The 23,425-nt window shown below is 40.7% G+C and overlaps 1 protein-coding gene across 3 annotated transcripts in view; it reads left to right on the top strand.

The window, feature by feature from the left end:
• The first annotated feature begins 372 nt into the window (after positions 1–372).
• The window catches only part of TGFBR3 (transforming growth factor beta receptor 3), a 121,569-nt gene continuing 98,516 nt past the window's right edge, over positions 373–23,425 (top strand). For 2 of the 3 annotated variants that reach the window (XM_048066977.2, XM_048066976.2), the window contains exons 1-2: positions 373–586; positions 14,795–14,968. In XM_048066977.2, coding sequence (XP_047922934.1) covers positions 14,908–14,968 — 61 coding nt within the window. In that variant the 5' untranslated portion in view covers positions 373–586; positions 14,795–14,907. Of the gene's footprint in view, positions 587–2,026; positions 2,304–14,794; positions 14,969–23,425 lie in introns of those variants that run through there. The other variant, XM_013186548.3, reaches the window with a different exon arrangement.

Here is a 23,425-nt window from a genome sequence, read left to right as displayed (position 1 = left end):
TGAGGGGAGCTGAGTTAAGGCTCGCGAAGCGCCAGCGGGGCCAAGCGTTAGCACCGCTGTGACAGGCCGTGAGGGGCACCAGGTCGGCGGGTCAGCACCGCCCGGCCGTGGGGGCCCCGGGAGCCCCCTTGGGGCGCACTTCTCCCGTCGCCCTCGCTGCAGGACCAAATCGCTGCGGCGGCGAGAGGAGGTTGCCGGCGCGCCCAGGTACCACACGGGCCACAGGGCGGCAGGGCCGCGGCGGGCGGAGGCAACGGCGGGGCCGTGACGGCGCCGTTCCCGTCCCCGCCCCGCGCCCAATGGTGGCGCGGCCCCGCCTCAGCCGGCCCGGCCCGGCCGGGCCCCGCCGTGTGCGCCGCGCTGCCGCCATGGGGTTACTGGCGGGCTGGGGGCCGGCCGGGAGCTGCCTCCTCCTCCTCCTCCTCCTCCTCCTCCTCCTCCTCCTCGCCGCCTCCTCCCGCGCACCGCGGGCCGGGCAGTAGCGGCCTCGGCGAGGGCTGCCCTCCCGTGCCGTGCCGCCCATGGCGTAGCCGCGCTGCCGCGCGCCTGCCCCCGCGGGACGCGGCGCGGATAGAGCCACTGCCAGGTACGTACGGCCGCCGCTACCCCGCGCCGGGCGGAGGTGCCGCCGAGGGGAACCCCGGTGCCTGTCACCCCTCGGAGCCGGGGCGGCGGGGGGCGAGGGCTGACAGCGCCCGTCGCCCGCCGGCAGCGCGCCCGGTGGCGGCGGGCAGGCCTGTGGGGAGGCACGCGGGAGCTCTGGAGCAGGCAAGCTGCAGGTGTCCCGAGGTAACTGGGGCGTCAGCGTGTGCTGGGCGACGGGCCGCGGCAGTGACACAAGGGTGCCAAGCGCAGTGCTCCGCAGGTGTCAGTGCCGCTGTGCGATTTGGGGTCACCGTACCCGCTGTGAGGCCAGCCGGTGAGATTATTACTGTAGGAGTGTTGTGTGAAGTTGGTGTTTGTGGAGGTAACAGCTGGTACCGTGCTGCTTCTCTACGACTTCACTGAGAAGCCGCTGCCCTGCGGGATTTATACCGCGTGCATCGCAGTGGATGCGCTGGAGTCGGTTGACTGCGGCCTTTTGAGCACACCTCTCTTAGCAGCCCTGCGGCGTTTGAGTCAGGGGGTCATCAAGTAACTTCTTGAACTTTCCTCAGTGTCAGCCGTCCTTGTAAGTCCAAAGTTACTGTCATTGAAGACAGGCAGTGTTGAAGATGATGTGTCTTGTCCTTGTAAAATTCCAGGTGTGTTGTATGGTTACGCCTTTTCCACATGCTGGGGATGTAACCAGGTGTAAATCTACTGACTTCAGTTCTATGAAGCTGTAGCTGTTATAGTTTAGCTGCTGTCACTTACTGTTTTCTTCTCAAATGCATTATCATCATCACGGTTCAGTTTTAATAGCAACCTCTTAACTGGGTTTGTAAAACTTTGCATTGAGTTTGGAGGAGAAAGACTTGGACGATTAAGTGCCGTGATTTTGTTCTGAGACAGAAATTTTCCTGGTTGAGTCTCTTTCTATACCAAACTAAGTATTATGGATGATGCCCACCAGGCTGATACCAGACCCCTGCTGGGGATGGATCCCGCAGTGGATGGGGGAGCCTCCTGCTCTTGGACAGGACTTGTGGCACCACCTGGGTTCTGCTCACAGGGACCTGCAGTCTTGGACAGGGAAGACCTTAAGACTGTGTGTGTGAATACAACTAATTCTAAAGCCATGTATCTGTCTGTTTACTGTTTTTTTGCCAGGAATACTTTGTTTCCTTTGCAGTCCACACAGTTTTTCCATGAACCCCAGAGACAACATAAGTTGGTAGGTGGATTTTAATTAGCACTGCACAGGTGTCCTGCCAAAGCATTTCCGAGAGTGTTAGCAAAACCTTCTTGGCAGATGCATATTCCTTCGAAGAGCTCCAGCTTAACTCAAGGAAGCTCACAGGGTTGGAATCCCAGTCAAGGACACAGACCTGAGCCCACGCCGGGTGCTGCATCTGTGCTTGGGTTCCCTGCCTGGCTGAGGGAGGAAGGGAGGGCCGTGTTGGAGGGGGCAGGCTGTTGGCTTCCTTCAGTGAAGAGTCCTTTATTCTGCGACTTGCTTCCCTCAATTGTTTGCTGTACTCCAACCTTGTTAAGCTTAAAGTGACACTTCAAAATTTTTCCTCTTCTGCCCTGCTTTCTCTCTCTCTGGGGAGGTCTTCTTTGATTCTGACGCGTGTTTCAACTTCGGGTGTGTGTCCAGAGCCTCATCTAGTCACAGTGTGTAATGATGTGATTCCAGTGGATGTGATTCCTTTTAAAAAGTAAGTTCCAATTTTTATTTCTCTAGTATGCAAAACATCTCTTAGTACCATAGCATCTTGATGCCTACCTCTAGGAACAGTGTTTTGAAGTTAATTGCTAACCAGCAGGGGGAACACAAAACATTGTCTCTGAAGTCTCTCTTCATACCACATCTGCAGTTTGTTAAAACTTTGGGCCTGTACTTTTGATAGTATTTGTTTAAAAGATGAGTATCAATTTAATTGAAAAAAAATATATACGTTAGAATAAATGCATTATTTTTGTACACATGCTTCTTAGTTTGCTCTAATAAGCATGTTTCCCATTCTTCTGAATGGAATTTTGTCATACTAGCCAGAACAGAACTTGATAAAAGTTTATTTTGTTTATTTAAGTGAAATTTTTCTTTGAAAACATTTATTTTTGAAATTTATATTTTGAGTAATCCTGTAAAGCTTTAGACAATGAGCTAGCTAGAATATTTTGAAAGTAGAACTAAAGTTGAGTGTCAAAAAAGTTGTATTCTCACAAGAAACTATTCCCAGTATTTAGGGTTTCCATAAGAGAGAATGCTTTTAGTTATTCTCTTAGGTTTTAAGAAGTCACGACCAGCTTATTTTTGTAAAGGTCAATTGACACTCCTAGCGTGGATCAGTAATGATTTTTCCATTTGGTTTATATTGGCGTAACAATTGATTACTTCTTTTGTTCTCAAAATAAAGGTTGATAATCAAAGATTATCTTCATGACTCACATTGATCCATATTGCTTTTCAGTCTCTGAAGCCTGATGTACCCAAATGAGAAATACTTAATGTATGGATATACGAACAGATTGCTGAATGCTAAGTAAAGATGGGAATTTGCAGCATGTCAGCTCTTTCCTGGTAAGAGTCAAAGAACAGGCTCTTACCCTGCAGTAAATGTGAGATACCTTGATGCTCATACTTTGAGGGTAAGCAGTCTTTCACTGATGACAGGGTAAAAACATGCCTGGAGGCATTTGCTATGGAGCAGCAGATTTGCCCCAAGACCAATAGTGACTGATAACAATTGTGTATTCTCGTAGCCCTAGGTCTTAAAGCAAGTGGAGACAGTATATAGTTTCATTGAAATGAGCAGTCCCAGATCATATTTACAGGAAGGGGTAAGCTCCTCTGGTTGTATACTCATTAAATGGCTATGAGGATAAATGTTTTCCTCCCCGTTGTTTCAGCAACCAGGTATGTGCATATTCCAATGGCCGCATGTTCTTCTCTAGGAGCGTTATCTGATGTTGCCAGACATTGAAGGTACTAAAAGGTCCATGTTAATTTCCATTGGCAGTCTCCCTCTTCCATTGTTTTCATTCTGATTATATCCATAGGGAATCACAAAGCTTTTATCCCCCGTACGTTTCTCTGAGATGCCAAAGTATGTAGTTCGTAAAGTCAGTGTGAGACTTCTGCTTTAATTTTATTTGGAAATAGTGCTAAAGCTTTTCCAAATCTGTATTACAGTTCTTTTGTCTGATACCTACAATAACATTCTGTTGACATTTAAGACATGAATTATGAAGTCATAGGCAGTTTATATTAGAAAATACTCTGTAGGATACAGTTTGCAAATATCTTTGGAATCACAGTACTTTTGATCTAATTCCACAAAATATTTGCGTATTATAAATAGACATTAGTTTGAGAGTAGTAATATTTGTGGTGATGAACAGTGGTATGCTAGTTTCTAGCCACTTCATGAGCAGAAGCATGTTTTGCCATAAAAACGTACTAGCAAAGAAGCAGTGCAATTGCTCTGTTCGTAACTGTGGATTCTTATTTTCATGTGCTGGCAGTAATCCAGTAGAGCAGCATTTCTTGCACTCTGACAGCAATGATTAACTCTCCAATAGCCAAAATGAAACAGATTTACATAACTTGAGATATTATTGAAAGAGGGACTTATATACTGACAAAGTAGTAGTTTTAATCCCCTATCTTTTTATTTCCTCTCTGTCAAAGTACATTTTTGAAAAAAAACCAAACACATCCTTTATGACCCTAAGTATCCAAATGGTCAAATTAGTCAAGTTCAGCAGAGAACATTTTGTATTTTACATAGCGTATGCTATATTAATGAATTGTTTGGCTTACAAATAATTGTTTGGCAAAATATCATAGTTTATGATGTATTTATGGTGAAATAATGAATTTATTGGGGAAAACGTGAAAGTCATTAGTCCATATCCATTCTATGAATAGTACTTTAAATTTAGCTGTAGCTGCTTATTGTTAACAAATTGAATTGCATTATATTTAATAATTCTTTTTAATGGTTTTTCTAATTTTAACAGAGTAGTTGGCCAACTTCAGATTTTTATCTTGCTGTTGCAGCATGTTGTAAAATTTTGGGAGTCAGCTGGAAAGGGCGTCTGTTTCAAATAAGCTTAGTTCTGACCTTGCAAGAGACCTGTTTAGATTCTGGTAGAACAGCTTATCTGTAGGTCATGGGTCTGAAACAGCTTAATTATAGAGCTCACATATAGGCTGTTGTTCTACATAGAAGGCAGTAGGGTTTGTGAGACGTAACGTTAATGATTTTGAAAAAGAATGGAAATTCAATTACATTCTGATTTGATTTGTAAGCATAGGCATTTCTGTTGGAAATCTTTATAGGTTCATTGTATGACAGGGACTGTTAAGAATAAATAAAAAATTCTCAATGTATCAAAGGAGCTTACTGTGTAGTATAGATCTGCTGAATACATGTGTTTCCTTGCCAAGAAGCTGGAGGTGGATTGTAGAACTATATATCCTTGTTTGTCTTAGATTTATAGAAGTAATTCATTAGGCTATAGCTATATTTGATGCAACACGATTGAGAACTGTGGTAGTATTATATCAACAGTGGTGTATTTGTTTTGGTTTTTGACAATGACTTGAGTGAAGCAAAATTGTGTTCTGATTTACAGAACAGCTGTTGCAGCATTTGAAAAGATAGATAGGCTTTTTCTCATATGAAGACTATTACATTAGTGGACCAAGTCTGTCCTCCAGTCTATGCAGCTTGTGTTATGCGATGGATGAGTTCCCCCCTCTGCTATTTGAAATGACCAGTGTTCCTGAATTCTTGTAGATCAGTGATTTGGTTCACTCTGAGATAAGGTGCAGTAATTTTCCTTGTGCATACAAGATGCACAAATTATTTATATGAACTTAGAAATTCATTGTGGCCTTCTATTTCCCTAACTTTGTGTTCAAAGCTTTTTGCAGTCTTTATATGTAGATATAATAAATGATGAGAGGCAGGGAATTTTGTACAATAAAATTATCTGGGAGTATATGCGATTTCTGAGCAGAGTATGCCAGTGATACATATCCTCATTGAAACAAATCCTCCTAACAGTGCTAATAAATGATAGTTTTTATGAAAAAAGTTTTGTCTCAACCTGAATGTTTCTCTGCCAAACAAATTAAATTACACTGGTTATTTGGCAGACAGTGAGGGGTTACTCCTACATAAAGGGAAGCTCCTTTTGACTCATTCTTTTAACTGTATGGCAGTTTGAGGTCTTCCCTATTTGTGTGGGAGAAGTTTCCTATCTTACAGATGTACATCTGCAAATTTAGTGGCTGACAGCTAGCTTTTGATAAATGTGTTTAACTTTTGTTCTTGTTTAGCAACCTGAAGAAATAATCTTTTAACCTACCTGCTTTCTAAATTGTCTTATTCTAGAGAGCAAACTTCAAAACATGCTTCTCTTGATTTTTTTTTTCCTCCAAAATGTGGTTTTGATGATGAATGTGGTTAGTTTCAAAGCACCTAGTAGTTAATATTTTAAGCTGTTCATTTATGTCTTGTAGCATCTTACGACCGATGGTAGTGGGGAAGGCTGATTTGTAACACTCCATCCAATTTCTCTGATCTGGGAAATGCTGGTTTTCAGTCTTCTTCAGTTTGACCACCATTCTTTTTCCTTAAGAGGCCTGCATCCTTTTATAGCAAATTTATGCTTAAAGCCATAGTCTTTTTTTTTTTTTTTTGTTATTACCCCTTGCAGGCTCTCCACAATTAATTCAGACAATGACATGTATCTTAATGTATTTAATATAATTTAATGTATGCCATGGTTTCAAAACCACTTTTCTAAGTGTAGAGAGATAATTTCAAGATTTGAGATCCAATGGAGATTGATTTAGCATTTTAGCTGGTAGGGAGGTTTCACCTACCACTAGTTCTAGATAAAGTTCTAAGGTTTTGCAGTTTGGTCTCGAAAAAATAACTGTATCAGGCACTCCTTGAGAGAAGAATTTGCTGAAATCTCTCACCCTGCGTGGAAGAAGCCTTGCTGAGTTGGTTACTTTCCATCCCGCTGTGGCCCCTTTCCTGTGCATAGCCAAAAGGAGATGCTTCCCTAGGGTTCTATTGCTCTGGATAGGTGCATTAGAGCTGTTATCTATTTAGTTTAGGTGTACAATTAGAAACTGAGCCAAAAAAAAAACTTAGGATAATGAAATTTGTGTGAGGTTGTTGGCAGCTACTGTGTTTGTGAAGAGTAAGATAGTCCGGTCCAGGAAACCTATTCTGTTTCCAATTAGAAACCATAAAAAAAAATGTAATTAGGCCAAAGAAATTTAACTATGAGAAGAGAAAGTTGTAGAGATCTGTTTCATGTGGTTTATGATCTTCTTGTCCATTCAGAAGATTCCTGTACAGCGGTGATGTTTTTGTTTCAGGGTAAACTTTTCAGAAGCAGCAAACCCTGTTTAAAAAATGTGAGCCTGGTTCTTGTTAGTTGTGGTGAGATATTACTTGTTGAGTTCCTCAGGAACTTGAGTTTTATTTAGGTGTATATTTTGGATTTGGATTTCTTGTGCTGCAATGAAAACTTTAATCCCATCTTTATGTATATACAGATTCTGGATTTCACTGCTTTTTTGCTGCTTCTGCTACCCGAAAAGGTAACAGAACATCAGGAAAACAGTATATAATATTGCCACCAGTTCTCTGATAAGAGCAGTGAGATTTCTGTCAGAACTGCCTGAAATGAGATTATCTTTCTATCTTTCTAGGTAGATAATGGGGGGGGGGGGGGGGGGGGGAGGGTTGTGGCCATCTACGGGTCCTGTTATGACTCATTTGTGTGTGGGACACTAGACTAACCGTGAGTTGCACAGAAAATATGTGACTGAAGCTGGTACGAGATTCCAGGTTGCTTGAGCCACTATAGCTCGAGCTGTACAGCATCCCAATGTTTTATTTTCTCTACTCCCTTTAGGGATGCTCTGTTGTAGGATGTCCCTGAAGGCCCTGTGTAAAAATAGAAGAGCTCTGATGCCATGCTCGAGTTACACATAGGATGTTTGCCTTGTTATTAAGCTCTGTCTCATATGCCATGTGCATTCCCTTCCGTAGATTCAGTAATCTCTAGGAATTTCTGCTTTTGTCGAAAGGGAATCTGTGCTGCAAGTCTCCTTCTTCAGGAAGAATCTTGTGTACTCCTTCCACTAAAAGACTCCTGAATGCACTTCCTTCCCTTCCACCTATTGAAACCCTCCTACATCCTGATCCTGTAAGAGGCTATTCTCTTGTTTACACTTTAAGTGAAACCTTGCCCCTGAGCCTATGAAGATTCAGCAGTATACCTCACTGTGTTTGGGGGAAGGGAAGTCCTGGGAACATACAGAAGAATGACTTTTATCCTGTTTCTGTAAACTGTCTTTCACTTTTGTGCTATATTGTGCAATGATTATTCAGCTAAAACTTCCATGGTGTCTGGTTTCATGAATTTACTTTTCTGGTCTAAACTCTCAGCAATTCAGGTCAGCTCATTAAAAAAGTGTTGGGAAGCTGAAGGGAAAATGGTCATGAAATGATACTGAGAATAGACACCACCATCCAAACTGGATGTTCATGCCAGCAGCGGGCAAAATATGTACCAGGTAACAAAACCAAGTTCAGTTACATGTTGCTAAAAAGGTGAAATAGTTTTGCATATTTTGTGGACTAATGTGTGTGTATTTTGTGGCTTCCTGTAATTTGGCAAGCTACATTGTAATACATTAATATGAAAATAAATAAACAAAATGTTACAAGAGTCTGCATGGAATAGAGGGGCAAAATTGCTAAATGGCATAAAACATCTTCCCTTGGCACTTGTCCAGTTCCCATAGCCTTTAACTGTGACTTGTTGAAATGTCCCATTACAAGCACAGCAGCATGTGAACTGCTGGATATCAGAATTACTTTTTCCCTGGGCTTTTGATATGTCAGGATTTTTAGTTTTATTACTATTCATGTATTCTCTGAAAATGAAACTACTTTGATGTTTCTAAAACAGAATCTATCCCCTTAATAGTTTATGAATAAGTTACTGTTTTGAGTTCTGAATGGTGGAACTTTATGTATGTGCCTTGGACATAGGCATTAAAAATGCACACACATTTTCAGTCCCACATTAATATTTGCTAACCTTATTAGTCAGCTTCCGACTTGCGCGTGTGTAAATCACGCAAAATCGAGAGAGGATAAATGTCATCTAATAAAAAGGAAATCTACTGAAATGCAAATTTAATGAGTGAAGTTATATATAAACTCGTCCAAAACTGTTCTAAGTTTATAGAACTGCTTGTGCAGTTAACCATCTGTGAGATTTTTGTTGAGCATGGGTGCGCTTCATTACAAATGATTGTCTTTTATTACTGATGCAAGCAATATATGTATTTACTGTATTCACATGGAGAGCCAACGTGGACAAGTGGGAGAAAAACTGGTTAAATAAGCAAAATGGTTGCCATGCGTAAAACAAACAAACAAAAAGTGAAAAAGCTTTGGCTGTGAAGGCCTTCTTGGATAGCCTAGAAACTTGGGTTCACGTTGCTATGGCAAAACAACACAAAGGGACAGATCCTGCTGGCTTCACTCAAGTATCCCCATTCACTTTGGTTGGACTTCTGACGTGGTTTAGTGGAGGAAGATTTCTCGGCTCGCTTTGGCACAGAAGTGTTTGTTAGCAGTGTTGTAGAGAGCTCTGTAACCTCTGGCATCGTGCATGGAAAGAAGAGAGAATTACCAGAGTCCATGTTGATAAGGAGGAGAGGAAATGGAAGTTATTCTTCAGGCAGTAAAGGAAAAGGTTGGACAAGGAGTATGATAGAGTTAAGGCAAGGGAAGAACTTGTATGGGAAAGGTAGGTGGTGATTAGAGAAACAGATGGTGACTACTGGGGAAAAGGCTTAAAGGAAAAAAAAAAGGGGGGGGGAAAAACAAAGCATTGAGAACCCAATTTGGCAATGACTGTGGTGAATTTCTGCACTATAGAAGCCTATAATAGGAAACAAACATCCCTAAATCTGTGGCTGTGGCGTCCTGCAGTCATCTGTATTGTCAGGTTGGACTTTACTTTCTCTCGGCGTCCTTGTGGGCAAAAATAAATTTAACAGGAGAAGAAGAGTGTGTAAAAATTGAAGCTAAAGAGACTTCTGATTTGAAGGGGAGCCACGAGTAATAGTTATTTTGCTAGAAGTACAGGAAGAGGCTGAGTAGAAAAGTTCTCAAATGTTCTGCAGACACTGCTTAATCATAGTGATATTGTAGGGCTTATACTTTCTCATTTTCATGTGTAGCCCTTCAAGCACTTCTAAAGCTGAATCCTTTCATGTTTTTTTGGAGAATGTTAAACAGGCGTAGGAATAGATACAGTTCTGCTAGTGGCAAAACAGCACAGAATGTTTTCTTAGTAACAAGCCATCCCCAGAGCCTTAGGTCCTGGTAGCATCTGCCATTGAGAACTGGGAAATCCTTAGTGGAATGGTGTTTTTTTTAGAGGTTATAGCATGCTTTCAACTTTTGAATTCTTGGGTCATGTTGTAGCATTAAAGGTGACTTTCTAGTTCAAAGGGTAGCTTTAAAAAAATTCACAAAAGACTGAGTTCTGAGGAAGACAGCAGGTTTGTACAAATATTTCAGCTAATGAAAGGTAGAGCAGTGACAGTAGTGTAGTGAAGTGATTTGTGTTTTGTGCTTGCTGTTGCTGGCTTAACAGATTCTTTTAAATACCACTGATGAATTAAGGAGCATTTGTTATCATCTAGTATAAAAAAGCTATGAGATCTGTCCTTTTGTAGTTAGTCAAGTTCACAGGCCAGTCAGCGTGTCCCAGTGTCCTGCAACAGCATATTATTTTTTCTTGGTTTCTAGCAAAGCTTTAGTGCATCAAAATTCTGAGGGACATACTTTAAACCTAGTTACAACCTCACTCATGCTTCCTCCTCTTCCTGTCCTTTCTGTCATGTGCTTCATTGTATGTTTTCCCCTGTACATCCTCCCAAGTCTTCTGCCCCTAAGAAAATCTCCTATTAAGGCTTTTCCTAATTTTCTCGGTTGCATTTATTCCTGTTTGCAAAGTGATACTTTGAAGTGAAGCAGTCTCTTTTGTGGTGTTTAGGCCCCTTGTTTTCATCAGGACGAGTGGCCTCCACCACAGGAAACTTCAGTAAAAACGATCCCACCAGCTATGCCTCTTGGACGACTCTTCAGTGACTCCAGATGCCCTTTTTAATTTTTATTTATTTATTTATTATTTATTTATTATTTTTATTTTTCTTACAGCCTGCAGTAATATAAAACATTGGGATTAAAACAGTGTGTTAGTAATCCTGAAGCTCTCATGACATCTCTTCCTCTTCCTCGTCAAGATTTTTTGGTTATACTTTTAATATGCCCTTTCATGACCTCAGCTGCAAAAATAGCTACCCAGATATACCCCAAAGGAAAAGATGAATCTCTTGGAAATTTCTTTTGAATCTCAAATTGACTAACAGTTATGTTTATTTCTTGGATAAATAGTTTAGGTTTCCAGTGCTTTTGCACAGCTTTCTTCTCTTATTTCAAAGGAAACGTCCCCCTGTTCTGTGGACTGCTTCAACTTTTCTTAATTTGCAGGTTTCACATATTATTCTGGTTACAATACGTTTCACACTGAAGCAAAATATGGCAAGTTTTGCACCAGAAATGTTTTTTATCACCCATTTTCTTTGTTTCTCTTTGGTCCTGTCAGGTAATAGCTTCATAGGTGACTTCTGAAGGACTGACACTGGATGAAACACCTGCATTCTGTGGATTGCAGGTAGCCAAATAGAAAAGGACTGCTCCCAAATATCAAACGTGCAAGGCAAACTGATGCCCTTGTTGTCTTCTTTAGTGTCTTTTTTGCTTTCAGATACCGTCACTGAAACTGCAGACCTAGTTGTTGAGCACCTTTCCAGTCACAGGTGAAGATGATCAGGTTTTCCAAAATCCTGCAAATTGTGCACTTGGTAGCTTTATTCTTAAGTTATCACATTCTGTGCTTTTTGATTTAAACTGTTTTATTTCAGAAGTCTGTGTAGCTGGGAGTTCCTAAATTCATGAAAATTGCTGTCATTTTGTCACCCTTTCACATAGTGTCTCAGTGTCTGACATTTGCTCTCCTTTTTGAATTCTGTGAACACTTATCTTCAAGCTAGTGAGCCCTTTCTTCAGAAAGCTCTTACTAATTTTCATTTAAGTTTTTATTATTCAGCCTTTGTGAGCTGGCAGAATTGAAGAGAAGCCTAGGACTTTTGGACTGGATCCGTCAGCTCTAGGTTAAACCTTGAAAATGGTTTGGTCAGTGGGTTGCGGTAGGGATAAAAATCACTCTTTTGTTTTTGCTTGGGGATGGAAATGTGTATGCATTCTCTCCCCCTTTTAAATCATTCTTCCAAAATCAAAGCTGAATTGAAACTTGGCATTTTAACATGCTTGGGTAGGTGGCCGATACAGTATGGGATGCTAAACTGTTCTTAGCAACGTAGCTTTATCTTCAGTTCTTTCCCTGTGCTTCCTATTTCTGCGCAGCTGTGTGCCTTACAAAAATGTCACTGAAGAAAGAGAGGTTTATGCTCGTGGCAGTGTGATCTAAGTAACATCTTGCATTTTCCTATTCAGTATATTACTGAGTATATGTGCTCCGTTTGCTCTTTTTTCTGGTTTCTCTTTTGTTAATTGTTGTCGAGCTGCTGATGTATAACCATTTCATCAAGTTTCAGAATGCTCATTCATTGCCTCTTTGCACTTATGTCATCTTACAGCATGTTATAATGATCTTTTATAGCTAATGTTAGCTAGAAACCTTATGATTTGCTGTATTTATCATTTTGTCTTTATGGCATCATTGAAGGTTGAGTTAGCAACCAAATACTCTCACTGAGTAGATTTAGGCTTCTCTTCATCTAGAGAAGTAGCAACAAATGATTCCAGCTCACATTTGACTTTCCAAATGATGTTCAATATCTGCCATAAATTCCTTATAGCTTGCCATTTTGGCATTAAATGTGTTTGATTTGGAATTTCGTGTTCAAAACTTCTGTGTTAAAGGATTGTCCAACACTCTTGTCAACAATTTATTATTTCCGCTTAATAAAGGTTGGCCTTAATTTACCACAAAATTCAGGGTCCCTCGTGGATCACTATGTTTAGCTATATAACCTTACATTCTTGGTGTGTGTGTGTGTGTAATGAGAGGTATCTGGGAACTCACAGAATGCTTCCAGTAGGTTCAGGATGAATAATTTTTAGAAGCCCTGTAAATTGTGCAAGGAAGCCATTGTTTTCTGAGGTTTTTCTGTTTTGGGCTGTCTTCAGTCACACAAGCATTGAGTGTGTGTCTGTGTGTGTGTGTGTTCATCCTTCTGCAGGTTTTTTCCTTAAGAGTCCCAGATCTTGTTTTTGTTATGCAAAGTAATAAATGTCCCTTTTCAGAGTCATCAGTAAACTTGTTCTTCTCAGAATGAGCTCTGATTGGTAGAAAATAAAGACTGTTAGGTAGAATTACAGGTGTTATCATTTGTCTAGGGGCTTCCTTCCTCCACTGCTGCTATCTAGACAGTGTTGCTAAGCTGCTGGAAGAGATGTGGTGAGGAGGAGCGAATATCACTTCTGAAATTTCAACCTAAAATACTGTGTGCTAAAGTCTGGTAGGAAACAAGTGAATCCTAGGGGACACAGAGCTTGGTAGTGGACTGCATGAAACCCCACATTGTGATAGATGCTCAGCTCCTTCCTTGCTGCCGTGTTTCCATCCCGCGAAGCGTGGTGCCCAGCTGTCCTGGCAGCCTGCAGAGCCTCTCCTGCGGCACCCCTGAGACGGGCCGGGTGTGCCAGGAGCTGGGTGCTGAGCTAAAGATCTGGCTGAGTCCTTGCTCCTGGCCATGGGTGCTGACGGTTTGTTCTTTCCTGGTGGGTAGCTGCAGCTCCCTCTGCACAGGACAGGGCTGTCCCTGCAGGGTAACCCCTGGAGAAAATCTGCAGAGTGGGGTTTCTGGTGTTTTCCTCGTAGCTGTAGGAGTGCTACCAGCGGAGCGGGTATCTTCAAGTGCTGGTGTAGGCACACGTTTTCCTTGTGTGGACTTCTGGTCATCCACAGCATGGCACACACTGTGTAATCCTGGTTTGGTCCGACCGTGTATTTCATTACATTTAGTGTCAGCAAGAACCTTTTAAATGATGTTCATGTTGTCACAGTTTTAGAGTGTGGTCCTTACTTGGTGTTTTTCTATTATGTGGCTCCATGATGGTTGTTTGCAATGTTAGTGCTTGCTGAGGCACCATCTGTCATCTGCTGCTGCTGGTAAGTGAGTGAAATAGATGAGATTTTTATTTGATTGAATGTGATATCAACATTCCAGTTCCTTATCTACATGGCCCATGATTTCATTCTGGACACCTAAATAGCTGACAATAGATTTAAAAAAAAAAAAAAAAAAAAAAAGAAGTGGAATAGGATATTGGGCGTATTATGTGCTTCCCCTTAAAAATCTGTGGCATGCATTGTGGATTCAGAATTTTTCACTCTTTTCAAATTCTTGCAGGTATCCATTGTATTGTCATTTGTTTGTACAGCACATTTAAGGTGTTTTTTTGTTTATTTGTTTTATTGACCTAGAATATCAAGTCTTGAAATCTCTTAAAATATCTGAGCAGCTTTATATTTACTGTCAAGTGATCTTGAAAAGATTTCCCAAGTTGTTATACTGAGGAATGAGTTAAATTTATCTTGTTACCTGTAAACCAGCTAGGGCACACATGAAACGTCTCTTTGTGGTATAATAAAGGTGGCAGCAGATAAATAAATAAATGAATGTCGAAGTGTCCCAGGGAGAGTTCGAATAGTTAAAATAAACTTTTCTGAGGCTGAGTACCATTTCCAGGCTTCAGCAGGACTTCAGTATTAGTTGACAGAAGGGACTCTGGGTTTTCACTTTCAAGAAGATCACAACTTGCACAATGGATGATATGAAAGATCAAGGGCCACAAAGAAGTGCTGAAGTACAGAAAAGAAAGAGTAGTAGGCCATCACTACCTGGGCAGTCTGGCAATATAAAGTGCACTCCTGTAATAGCCCTTTAAGAAAGAGAATTCTATTTCTCTTGTTATGAGAGAGATAATTGTAAATAGCTAGTAACATTTCTGTAAGTTATATTTATATTAAAATTTATTTTTATGTCTTTCTGTAGGCAATTAAAAGTCTGGAAGATTTGATTTCAAAGCACACCACATTTTTCAAAGCAAGTAAATCTACATGAAAAGCTACAAAGGGAGCTGATTTGAGAAGACAGTGTTTGCAAAAATGTCTTCAAGTTGTGTGACTCCAGTGTTTGCTTTGATGATTTTATGTTTTGCAGCTGCAGGTAGGTGGCATTATGTAAATCACGCATTCAATGTTACTTACTGTATGTATTCAGAATTATTGATGAAACATAGTTTTTCATGTTGGAAAAATGTATGCTGCCTGAAGTTTGTATAAAACCTAGATGTAAATATAAAACTATTGTGATCATGACCACTAGTATGGTAATGTGATAAATGATGCTGTTTTCTATAAGTTTTTTTTTCAGGTGTGTTCCCTCTTGAAATCATTAAAGAACTTCAGTAGTAATGTAAATTACTTTGTTAATTTATAAAATTGAATTGCATGGTGCATGCATGTTATTAAGGTAGGTTGCCAAGGAAGCCTTTGGGGCTGGAAGCAGGGTGGCTTTGCTAGCGCGATACCAAGGCTGAATGGTTCACCATATTAAGAGGCTACATTTATTACTCTGAGTGCAGGGTTGTGCTGGTGAAGCTGTGTCTCTTCAGAACCTGAGCTAGAGTCTCTGTAGTACTGAACATATGTACCAGCTCAACGCTTCCTTCAAGGTCTCTAATCTGTAATTAAATTACGATTACTTAGTTTATAAAATTGACAACAAAAATTCCAGAAAAATAAGTGTGAAGAGTATTGTAATAGGGCACTGAGTCCATCCTTCATCTTCTGCTGGGACAAGCTTTACCTATGTCATTCCTGACAGCTATCAAATCTGTTTCAAAGTTAACTGTCAGCGGTGGTGATGAAGGTGTTTTCTTGAACGTTGACAGTGTTACTGGAGGTCTCATATGTTAGGAAAATACATTACCTTTTATGGGGGTTGTACCTGCCTCACATCTTGTCTACAACAGGGATTTTTAAAAGAGTGTTTTGCAATAACTTGTGACAGAGAAATGAAAAAGATCTGTAGACTTCAAGTACCATGCTTATATTCAAGTTTCTTCAAGTGTTGAAGTGATTCTTCTGAGTATGTTTGTTTGTCAGAGTTCTTCCCGTGGTTACAAGGGGGAGCCTCTTATGTGTCCAGTTTGCATACAAGCATGGGTCATTGGAGAAGAGGCCAAGTGGATATATAGTCAGTCAAAATGAGGTAGTGGGAAAAGTGGACAGATGGCTTGCTTAAATCTGAGATGTCCTCATTGTGGAAAAGATGACCAGCTTCGGAGGAGACGTGGCTGAGCAATTAAATATGTTATAATTTGGCTTCCTTTCACCATCAGCATGGAAAATTATGTTGTTTCAAGCTCTCAGACCTTGTGGGACTTTCTCTGGGGCTGACCTCCTGAAGGCATTCATCCAACATTAGTAACTTCGATTATTTAATAGTACGTGATGTTAACATTTTGCAATAGCTTCATTGCAGATGAACTTTTAGCAATGCAGGGTGTGTCTGAGTGTGTCTGTGGCTTGAGCTGAGGATATGAATGCTGGTCTTGGCTGAGAAGAAGGATTACTTAGAATGAATCTGAATCATTGTAAATTCACTAAAAGTCTGCTTTAAAAGAAAGTACCAGCGTAGAAAATAAAAACTGTGTTCTAGTTGATTGCAACCACAGTTCTTTTTGTTGTTGCTTACCTAAGGAAGTTTGCTTACTTCCTAATGCCATCTTTAATTAAAAACACTACTTTAAAAATATTATCAAATACAGTACTGTTACAGTTATTCAGTGTTGAGAAACCTTAGCATTTTTCTTTGGAAATGTTATGTTTCTTTTTGGTTTTACTTCCTAGTTCTGTGTATTCCTCTCTTGACAGATACTCTTGATGCAAACCCTTGAAAATCACTATGGCTGTGGATTTGATTAGGTGCTTATTCAAAAATAGTCACAGAATGACCTTGATTGGAAGGGACCTCTGGAACTCAGTCCAGCCTCCATCCCAGATACAGGCTAGCTTCAAAGTTACTTCTCTCTTGGAGACTGATCCTTCCCACTGTCTGCATGCGAGGAAGAGAGCAAAAGGGAGTAGTAGTGAAGTTTGCAGTCAGTTAGGGCGAGGATAGGGAATACTACTGTTGTGGTTTCTGGCTGTGCCTGCCTGGTGGGTTTTGGTTTTGTACAGTGCTTTTTATTTTTGCAATGAATTCCTAATGAGAATGCTTCATGCCATTTACAGTATGTCATGATTACAGTAAGATACAGGCAGTAAGGAACTAAGGACTGTGCAGAGGAAGGGAAGGAGATCAAGATCAAACACACAATTGCAACTGAGGAAGGACAGCTCTTTGAAGGTTATTTAAAGAGTTTTTGCAACACTTTTGTCTTAGTAGTCACCAAGTCCTGTTAACATAAACAATTATGCTTTACAATCTCAGAAGTAAATGTGGGAGTTTGTGTCTATCGGTGAAATACAGATGGGAGCAAGCGATGTGTTCCAGTCATAAGCATGGAAAACACAGTGGCGGGTGACTGAGCTGTTGTCAGCCTGATGGCCAGGGTTCCGCAGGCTCTTCATCGCTGGAGCACAGAACTCTCACTTTTTCAGGCTTGTACAATTAACAAACTAGTACTTCCCATAGTATAAAGAAAACAAAGAAATATAAATAACACTAAGAAGTATGAATAAAATCCCAGTGTGCCTGTGGTGAAGCCTGGGGGAGGCAGGGGGCAGCATGCCACCTCCCTGGGGTGCTGATTTTTTATATGTTGGGCCTTATTCCAGCCTACTCTTTGTTTCTGAAATAGCGAGGCTGATGCGGGAGACCAGACCTTTCTTTTGTTAGTCAGTTATGCACTGACATTGCTATTGTAGGTGTAGATTTTGTTGCTGACGTTCTAGTATTTTCAGCATTGTTACCTTTTCAAATACAGGTGATCTTTTAGACAGAATCTCTATTTTTTTCCATTCTTTTTGAAGTATTAATTTGTTAAATATCTCTCCAAAAAATCCAGTTAGATGTCACGATGCACAGAGATGCATATTCAAAACTGAGCCACAAGACTGCATGTTTTTCATGGTAGTAGATTAAGGCACACTCTTCATTGATTTTATATTGAAAGTGGGCTATATAGATAATCAAAAAATATTTCTCTCTTTCTCTACCTCCTATTACTGCTGGTATGTATATATATAAATTCTCATCTGAATCTGTTTTACTTCTGCACACAAATTTCTTGTAGGCTCATATTTACGCTGCTTTGATTGTACAGAAAAAAAAATGCAAGGAAAACCTGGATTGCTATGAGATTGTTTCTTCCCTATGGAAAGTCCAAAGGAAGATGGTGAGAAGAATTGCTGGCAAACTGCTTGCCTGTCTGAAGGAATTAGAGTTTTGAAGTAGGCTTAAACTAAGATGAGGCAACCTGCAGTAGGAACTTCACCTAATTGATTAGCACAGTGCATGCTACAGCTGTGGATAACCTCAAAAGCAAGTCTGGCTTTGTAGTCTTGGGAGCAAAAATATTCTGTCTTAATGTAGCTTAAATCAAAGGCCGAAACATTTATTTTCCTTGCTTGCAAATCTGTGCCATTGCGTGCATGATAGATGTCTTGATAAAACGTCTTGGAGGACAGCTGAAGTGCGTACCTGTCCTAGACCCTGGGGCCAGACCTTTAACAAGATAGGTTCCCCCCTGAAGGAGTGGGAAACATGTAGTTAACTTGAACTTTTCTTGTCCTTGGTGGATCCTCAGGTAGCATAAATTGTCCCTGCTGCGGACAAAGCAGTGCAGCCATGGCATCTGTAGCTGACCAAAATCTGCGTGTGCAGCTACGTTCTCTCCCTCAGTCCCTGTGATGTTTGGTGCAGCCTATGCTTACCCTGTAGATATGGCTCTCCTTGTGACAGAGATTCACAGTTGTGGTCAGGCTGCTGGAGAGACTGTAAGAATTGGATTATAAGTGGATATGTTGAACTTATCCAGTTTCTATTATATAAAACTTACTGTCTTTTCTACTCACATTAGATCTGCCTTTATGGTTTTCTTTCAACAGCTCTATTCCCTGTTTCTCTACTATACTGTTACCCTGGCATTTTTTTTCTTTCTGCGTACTTGTTCTTATGAGTAATCTTGTGGTGCTCAGAGCATGTGTGCTTCATTTTCAATAAGCCTATTTGCTTGTACACTAATGTATCTTTTGGATCTGTGCCCCTAGACACAGTGGTGATGGGTGCCATACTAATAAGCGTAAAAATAGGAAGAAACAGGCCTTGTCATGACGTCTGTTTATTTTAGGAGGAATTTCCCTTGACCTTGAACACTGTGTTTCCAAAAGCAATATAGGATTCTACGACATATAATAGAAAGTCCTTCCACTGTCACGTGAAGTATGTGATTGAAAGAAAAAAATTATATGTTGGGAGTCACTCGCACAAATTTCCTTCCCTTTTAGACAGTATTTGCTGTCTAAATTTGGTGTTTCCCAGATGTAATTGAAGGGCTGGTCTTATTTTTCCTCAAAATATTTGTTGCCAGAGGTGTGGGGTGTTTTGTTTGTTTAAATTTTGTTGTTAGAGGATGAGAACCAAGGGACAGAGGTTGGCTCTTGAATTATTGTAACTGAAATAAAGCACAGACTGGTTTTAACTTTCAAATCCATAAAGAGTTTACTCTCCACTTCTCTCTTCTTTCACTCCATTATCACAACCAACCAACCTTTACCTTCCTTGAAAAACCACCCAGTACCTTCTGTCCCTCAAGTGTCTGGACAAGTGAGTCTTTTCGGGAAGATTGACTCAGAGCATTTATAGGCTTGCAAACTCAGAGAGGAGTTGAGGGAGCAACAGGCTGGTTGTGTGCTGTGGGTGGCTCATGTTGTACCTGTGCCACTGCCACACTGGATCCGAGTGGCTGGAAGGGCTGGGATCCCTTGAGTCCAGGCCGTAAGGGAGTGGCTGTACTCTTTTAGTGAGAGGCCATTGCTCACTCATTCTGAGAAATTCTAATTAGGTGGCACTGACTAGCTTTTAAGGGTGGAAATTGTTTTGAATTTTTTAAAATCCTTCCAGTATCCGGATGGTGATTTTTAAGTATCTTACTGTCAGATGGTCGTCTAATAGGGAAGCATATGATGAGTTTCTACCTTTGTGTTAGTGAGCTTGGTAAGAAAACTTTGGGAAGTCAAAAGATCCATTAGAAAAAACAGGTAGTTAAACTTGATTTCATACAAAGAAGTAATACCTTTCAGTCAGTAAGTCATGTTTTTTAAATGAGCCATTTAAATACAAAAACAGATGAAAATTGGGAAGCTAGGAAGGTAGGCTACAGTGTAGGCCCTCAAAATTAATGTTTGTTCAGCTCTACCATTTGGTGATCTTCTCCTGTGTACATTCGTTTCTTAATCTGATCTTCTGTCTGTCTCCCATTTGAGTCAGATCCTGTGTCATTTCTGTGTGGCTTATGCATAAATAGTATTTTTATCTTCAGAAAGCACAAAATTCTGAAGAACTTTGAGTGTTTGGATACAGAGAAAGGTTATATATATTAGGAGAATTGTATCACAGCCTTAGAATGGCTTGAACTCAGCAGACTGCATTTTTCCTTTATCAGCAAGGGTCTGGAGCTATAAATAATTGAATTTCAGAACTCTGCACCCACACAGAGGGGTTGTAGGTCCTGATTCAGCAAAACAACTGAGCATAATGTCTAAGTGCTTTGCTGAACCGGAGCAAATGAGTAAACATGAAAGTCTGGTTCTTTGATTAAAAATGACTCTGGACGGTGCCAAAGGAATTCTAAGAAATACTAAGCCCCTACTGCGGTACTTGAATTGTATAGATGCAGGCAAATGGCAGCATTACTGAATATCTCTGGAGGGTAGTGTTCAACTGACACTGAAAGATAGTTGCGCAGAAAATTTTATGGCATGGTATGATGAATGGCAGTAATTCTGATCTTTCGAAAGAAATTTATCAAAGTTGTTTCTCTTAAAAACAAAAAAGTCTTTAACAAGTTCTAAGCATCATGTAATTATTTTATAAATACCATGCTAAAAATTTTTGTTTTCTGAAGGGAATCGGGATTTGGGATTCTGCTTGTAGATCTTTTAATATCCTTTCTCTTCTGTAGGCCCTTATTAATGCTGTGTTAGCTTCTCCATTTGTCTTAAAAGATAAACATAAAAAAACCACCCAAGCCCTTAATCTCTACAATAAAAAAAAAAAAAAGGAAAAGGGCATATTTGTTAACTAAAAAACATTTTTTGGTCTCGTCTAATATCAAGGAGGGTTACAAAACCTCTTGAACCCACCGGTCTGCAGAGTGAAGTTGTAGGTACTTTAGGACATACCTAAAAAAACAAGCAAACTTCTAACTAGTATGTGTTTGCCCTTTATTTTTTTTTCTGTATCTGTTTTAAAATTATTCTCCTATCAAATGACCTCAGCTGGCTTTACAGAATTCACACCATAGATATGTGAACCTGCTTACATTCTCTATAGAATAACTTTATTTGTGGTTGGTTATTTCTTTTGCTGCAGAACAATATAACTTCTGTAATTTGGACTAAGCAGGGCATGTGCAAGCATTAAACCACAGTTTTACCTGTCACCACATGACAGGAAGAATTAAGCTTCAAGGGCTGTCGTATCCCAAAACCCAGCATTCCCAAATGTGATCCTGGGTGTCTCAGTCTTGACAAGAAATGGAGTATCTGCTATTAGAGAAACAGTTGTTACTTCACATGAAAAATGTATTGAGTTTCTGGAAGCCTTTTTCTTTGATAAGCTTTTCCACTGAAATGTATTTGCATGTGTCAACATGGTTGTTTCATTACTGATTTCACGTAGTGTAGAGAGAATATAGGGACCAGATATATTAATTTTCAAAAAAGAGAAATACATGCATTCTCTGGAGCTAATGACAATAAAAGAAACTGTAATTCCTCAGGCTGTAAGTCATAGGAGAGATGAATTTGAAGTGGGGAAAAAAATATTTAGCACAAAGAGTCTGTGCAGTTTTTCACTACCTGGAGGCATTGGGTTGGATTCCTCATTGGTGTAAGCTTGTTCTAAGTCAATGGAATCTCACCAGGGATAAATTTTGACCCCAGGTGAAAAAAGCAAAGGTTTTTAATAATTTCATGAAGTGCAGCTGCTTCAAGCAGAGCGTGCTTTTCCTTGTGTTTTTCAGTGTACTTTATAAAAGATGGAGCTATTGTTCCCTTATTTGGCAACTACTGTACTATGAGGCTTACTAATAGGCAGTTAATAAAAAAGGGATTTTACCTGTCATGGATGGAAAGAACTAAACTGAGAATGTACTTATTTCTTCATTATTAGAAGCAGTGCGTAGAGGAACACACAAAGAAATTTAGCAGTGAGCAATGGAAACATTTGCAAGGTTTGTTGTTGTTTTTACATCTTCAGGAAAATTTTCTTTCCTCTGGAACAGGTTTTATTTCATTTTTTTCATTTAGCACATTTTCATTTAGCACTTTTTAACTAAAGTGGGTGAAGAATTGATTTTGTGGTTATCTTCACTTCTTGTCAAATCTTGGCATCCTGACATGTGTAGGCTAGGATGCTGTACCCACTGTGGCTTCACTGCAGGGGAGAATCTCCCCCCAACAGTTTTCACAGTTATCTACGGGAGGTCTGCTTTGCTTTCAGTTGCATTGATGTGATTATGAAATAGCTTTACCATCTCCAAAGAAGCTGCTACTCAAGTAGCACAGAGCAGAAAACTGCTCGTTGAATTTCTGGCTTCTGGGCAGCAGGCAGGTATGGCTGAGGCCATATGTAAAGTGGACCACGTGAGCCCTGCTGTGAGCGTTTTGGTAGGTTCTCTTTCTGTCTAGTGCTCCTCTGCTAAATGCCCTTTGGTCTCTGAACGCATCCTCACTGCTGCCCCTCTGCAGGTAGAGGCACGGTCCTGCTGTAGGTGTAATGTACTGTTGATGTGCAGGCCGCTTGGTTGCTCTCAGAGTTGAGATAAGCAATGTTTCTTGTGGTAACTGCACTTCCTCACAGGGTGGATAGGAAAGGACATCGCAGTGTGGAGGCTGCGTAGTTCACTCGAGGTTTCTGTGGTGAAGTTGTGGGAATGTGACTGGCCAGCAGAGATGTACCAGCACTTTTTGACTTGCTTGGTGACTTGGTTTAATGCCTGTACCTCAGGGCAGTGCTGGGCAGGCATGCTGCCTGATCTGGCTATGGCTGAGGGGGGCTTTTCTGCCCTCGGACCAATGTGTACTTTCTCTGTAGCCAACACACAGCTGCCCTGTGTGGGCTGGTGTGTGTGTGCGTGCACATCTTGTGTGGTGACTAAATGCAAATGCCTGTGTCTAAAGGGCCCTTGGGAGAGGGAGGGACGAGGGATGTACAGTGAATTATGGTGTTTGGAGCAATTCTCCCCGCCTGCGGCCTGCCCTTGGCCGTGGGCAGGGACTGGAGAAGAGCGCAGCGCTGGCTGGGCTGTTATTTTTCTGGAGCCCCTAGTTCTGATGGTGGTGGATTGATCCACAGGTGGATTGAATGCATAGGACTAATCTACAAGCCTTGGCTCTTGACTGAAGATGAAAGACTTGTATTTGGATTAGTGACATTCTCTCTGATCTTGCC

This window comes from Anser cygnoides, chromosome 8 (genome assembly GCF_040182565.1).
Source record: "Anser cygnoides isolate HZ-2024a breed goose chromosome 8, Taihu_goose_T2T_genome, whole genome shotgun sequence".
Classification (NCBI taxonomy): Eukaryota; Metazoa; Chordata; class Aves; order Anseriformes; family Anatidae; genus Anser; species Anser cygnoides.
Note: the sequence above shows the minus strand (reverse complement) of the source record. Positions and strands in the feature narration are given on the sequence as shown.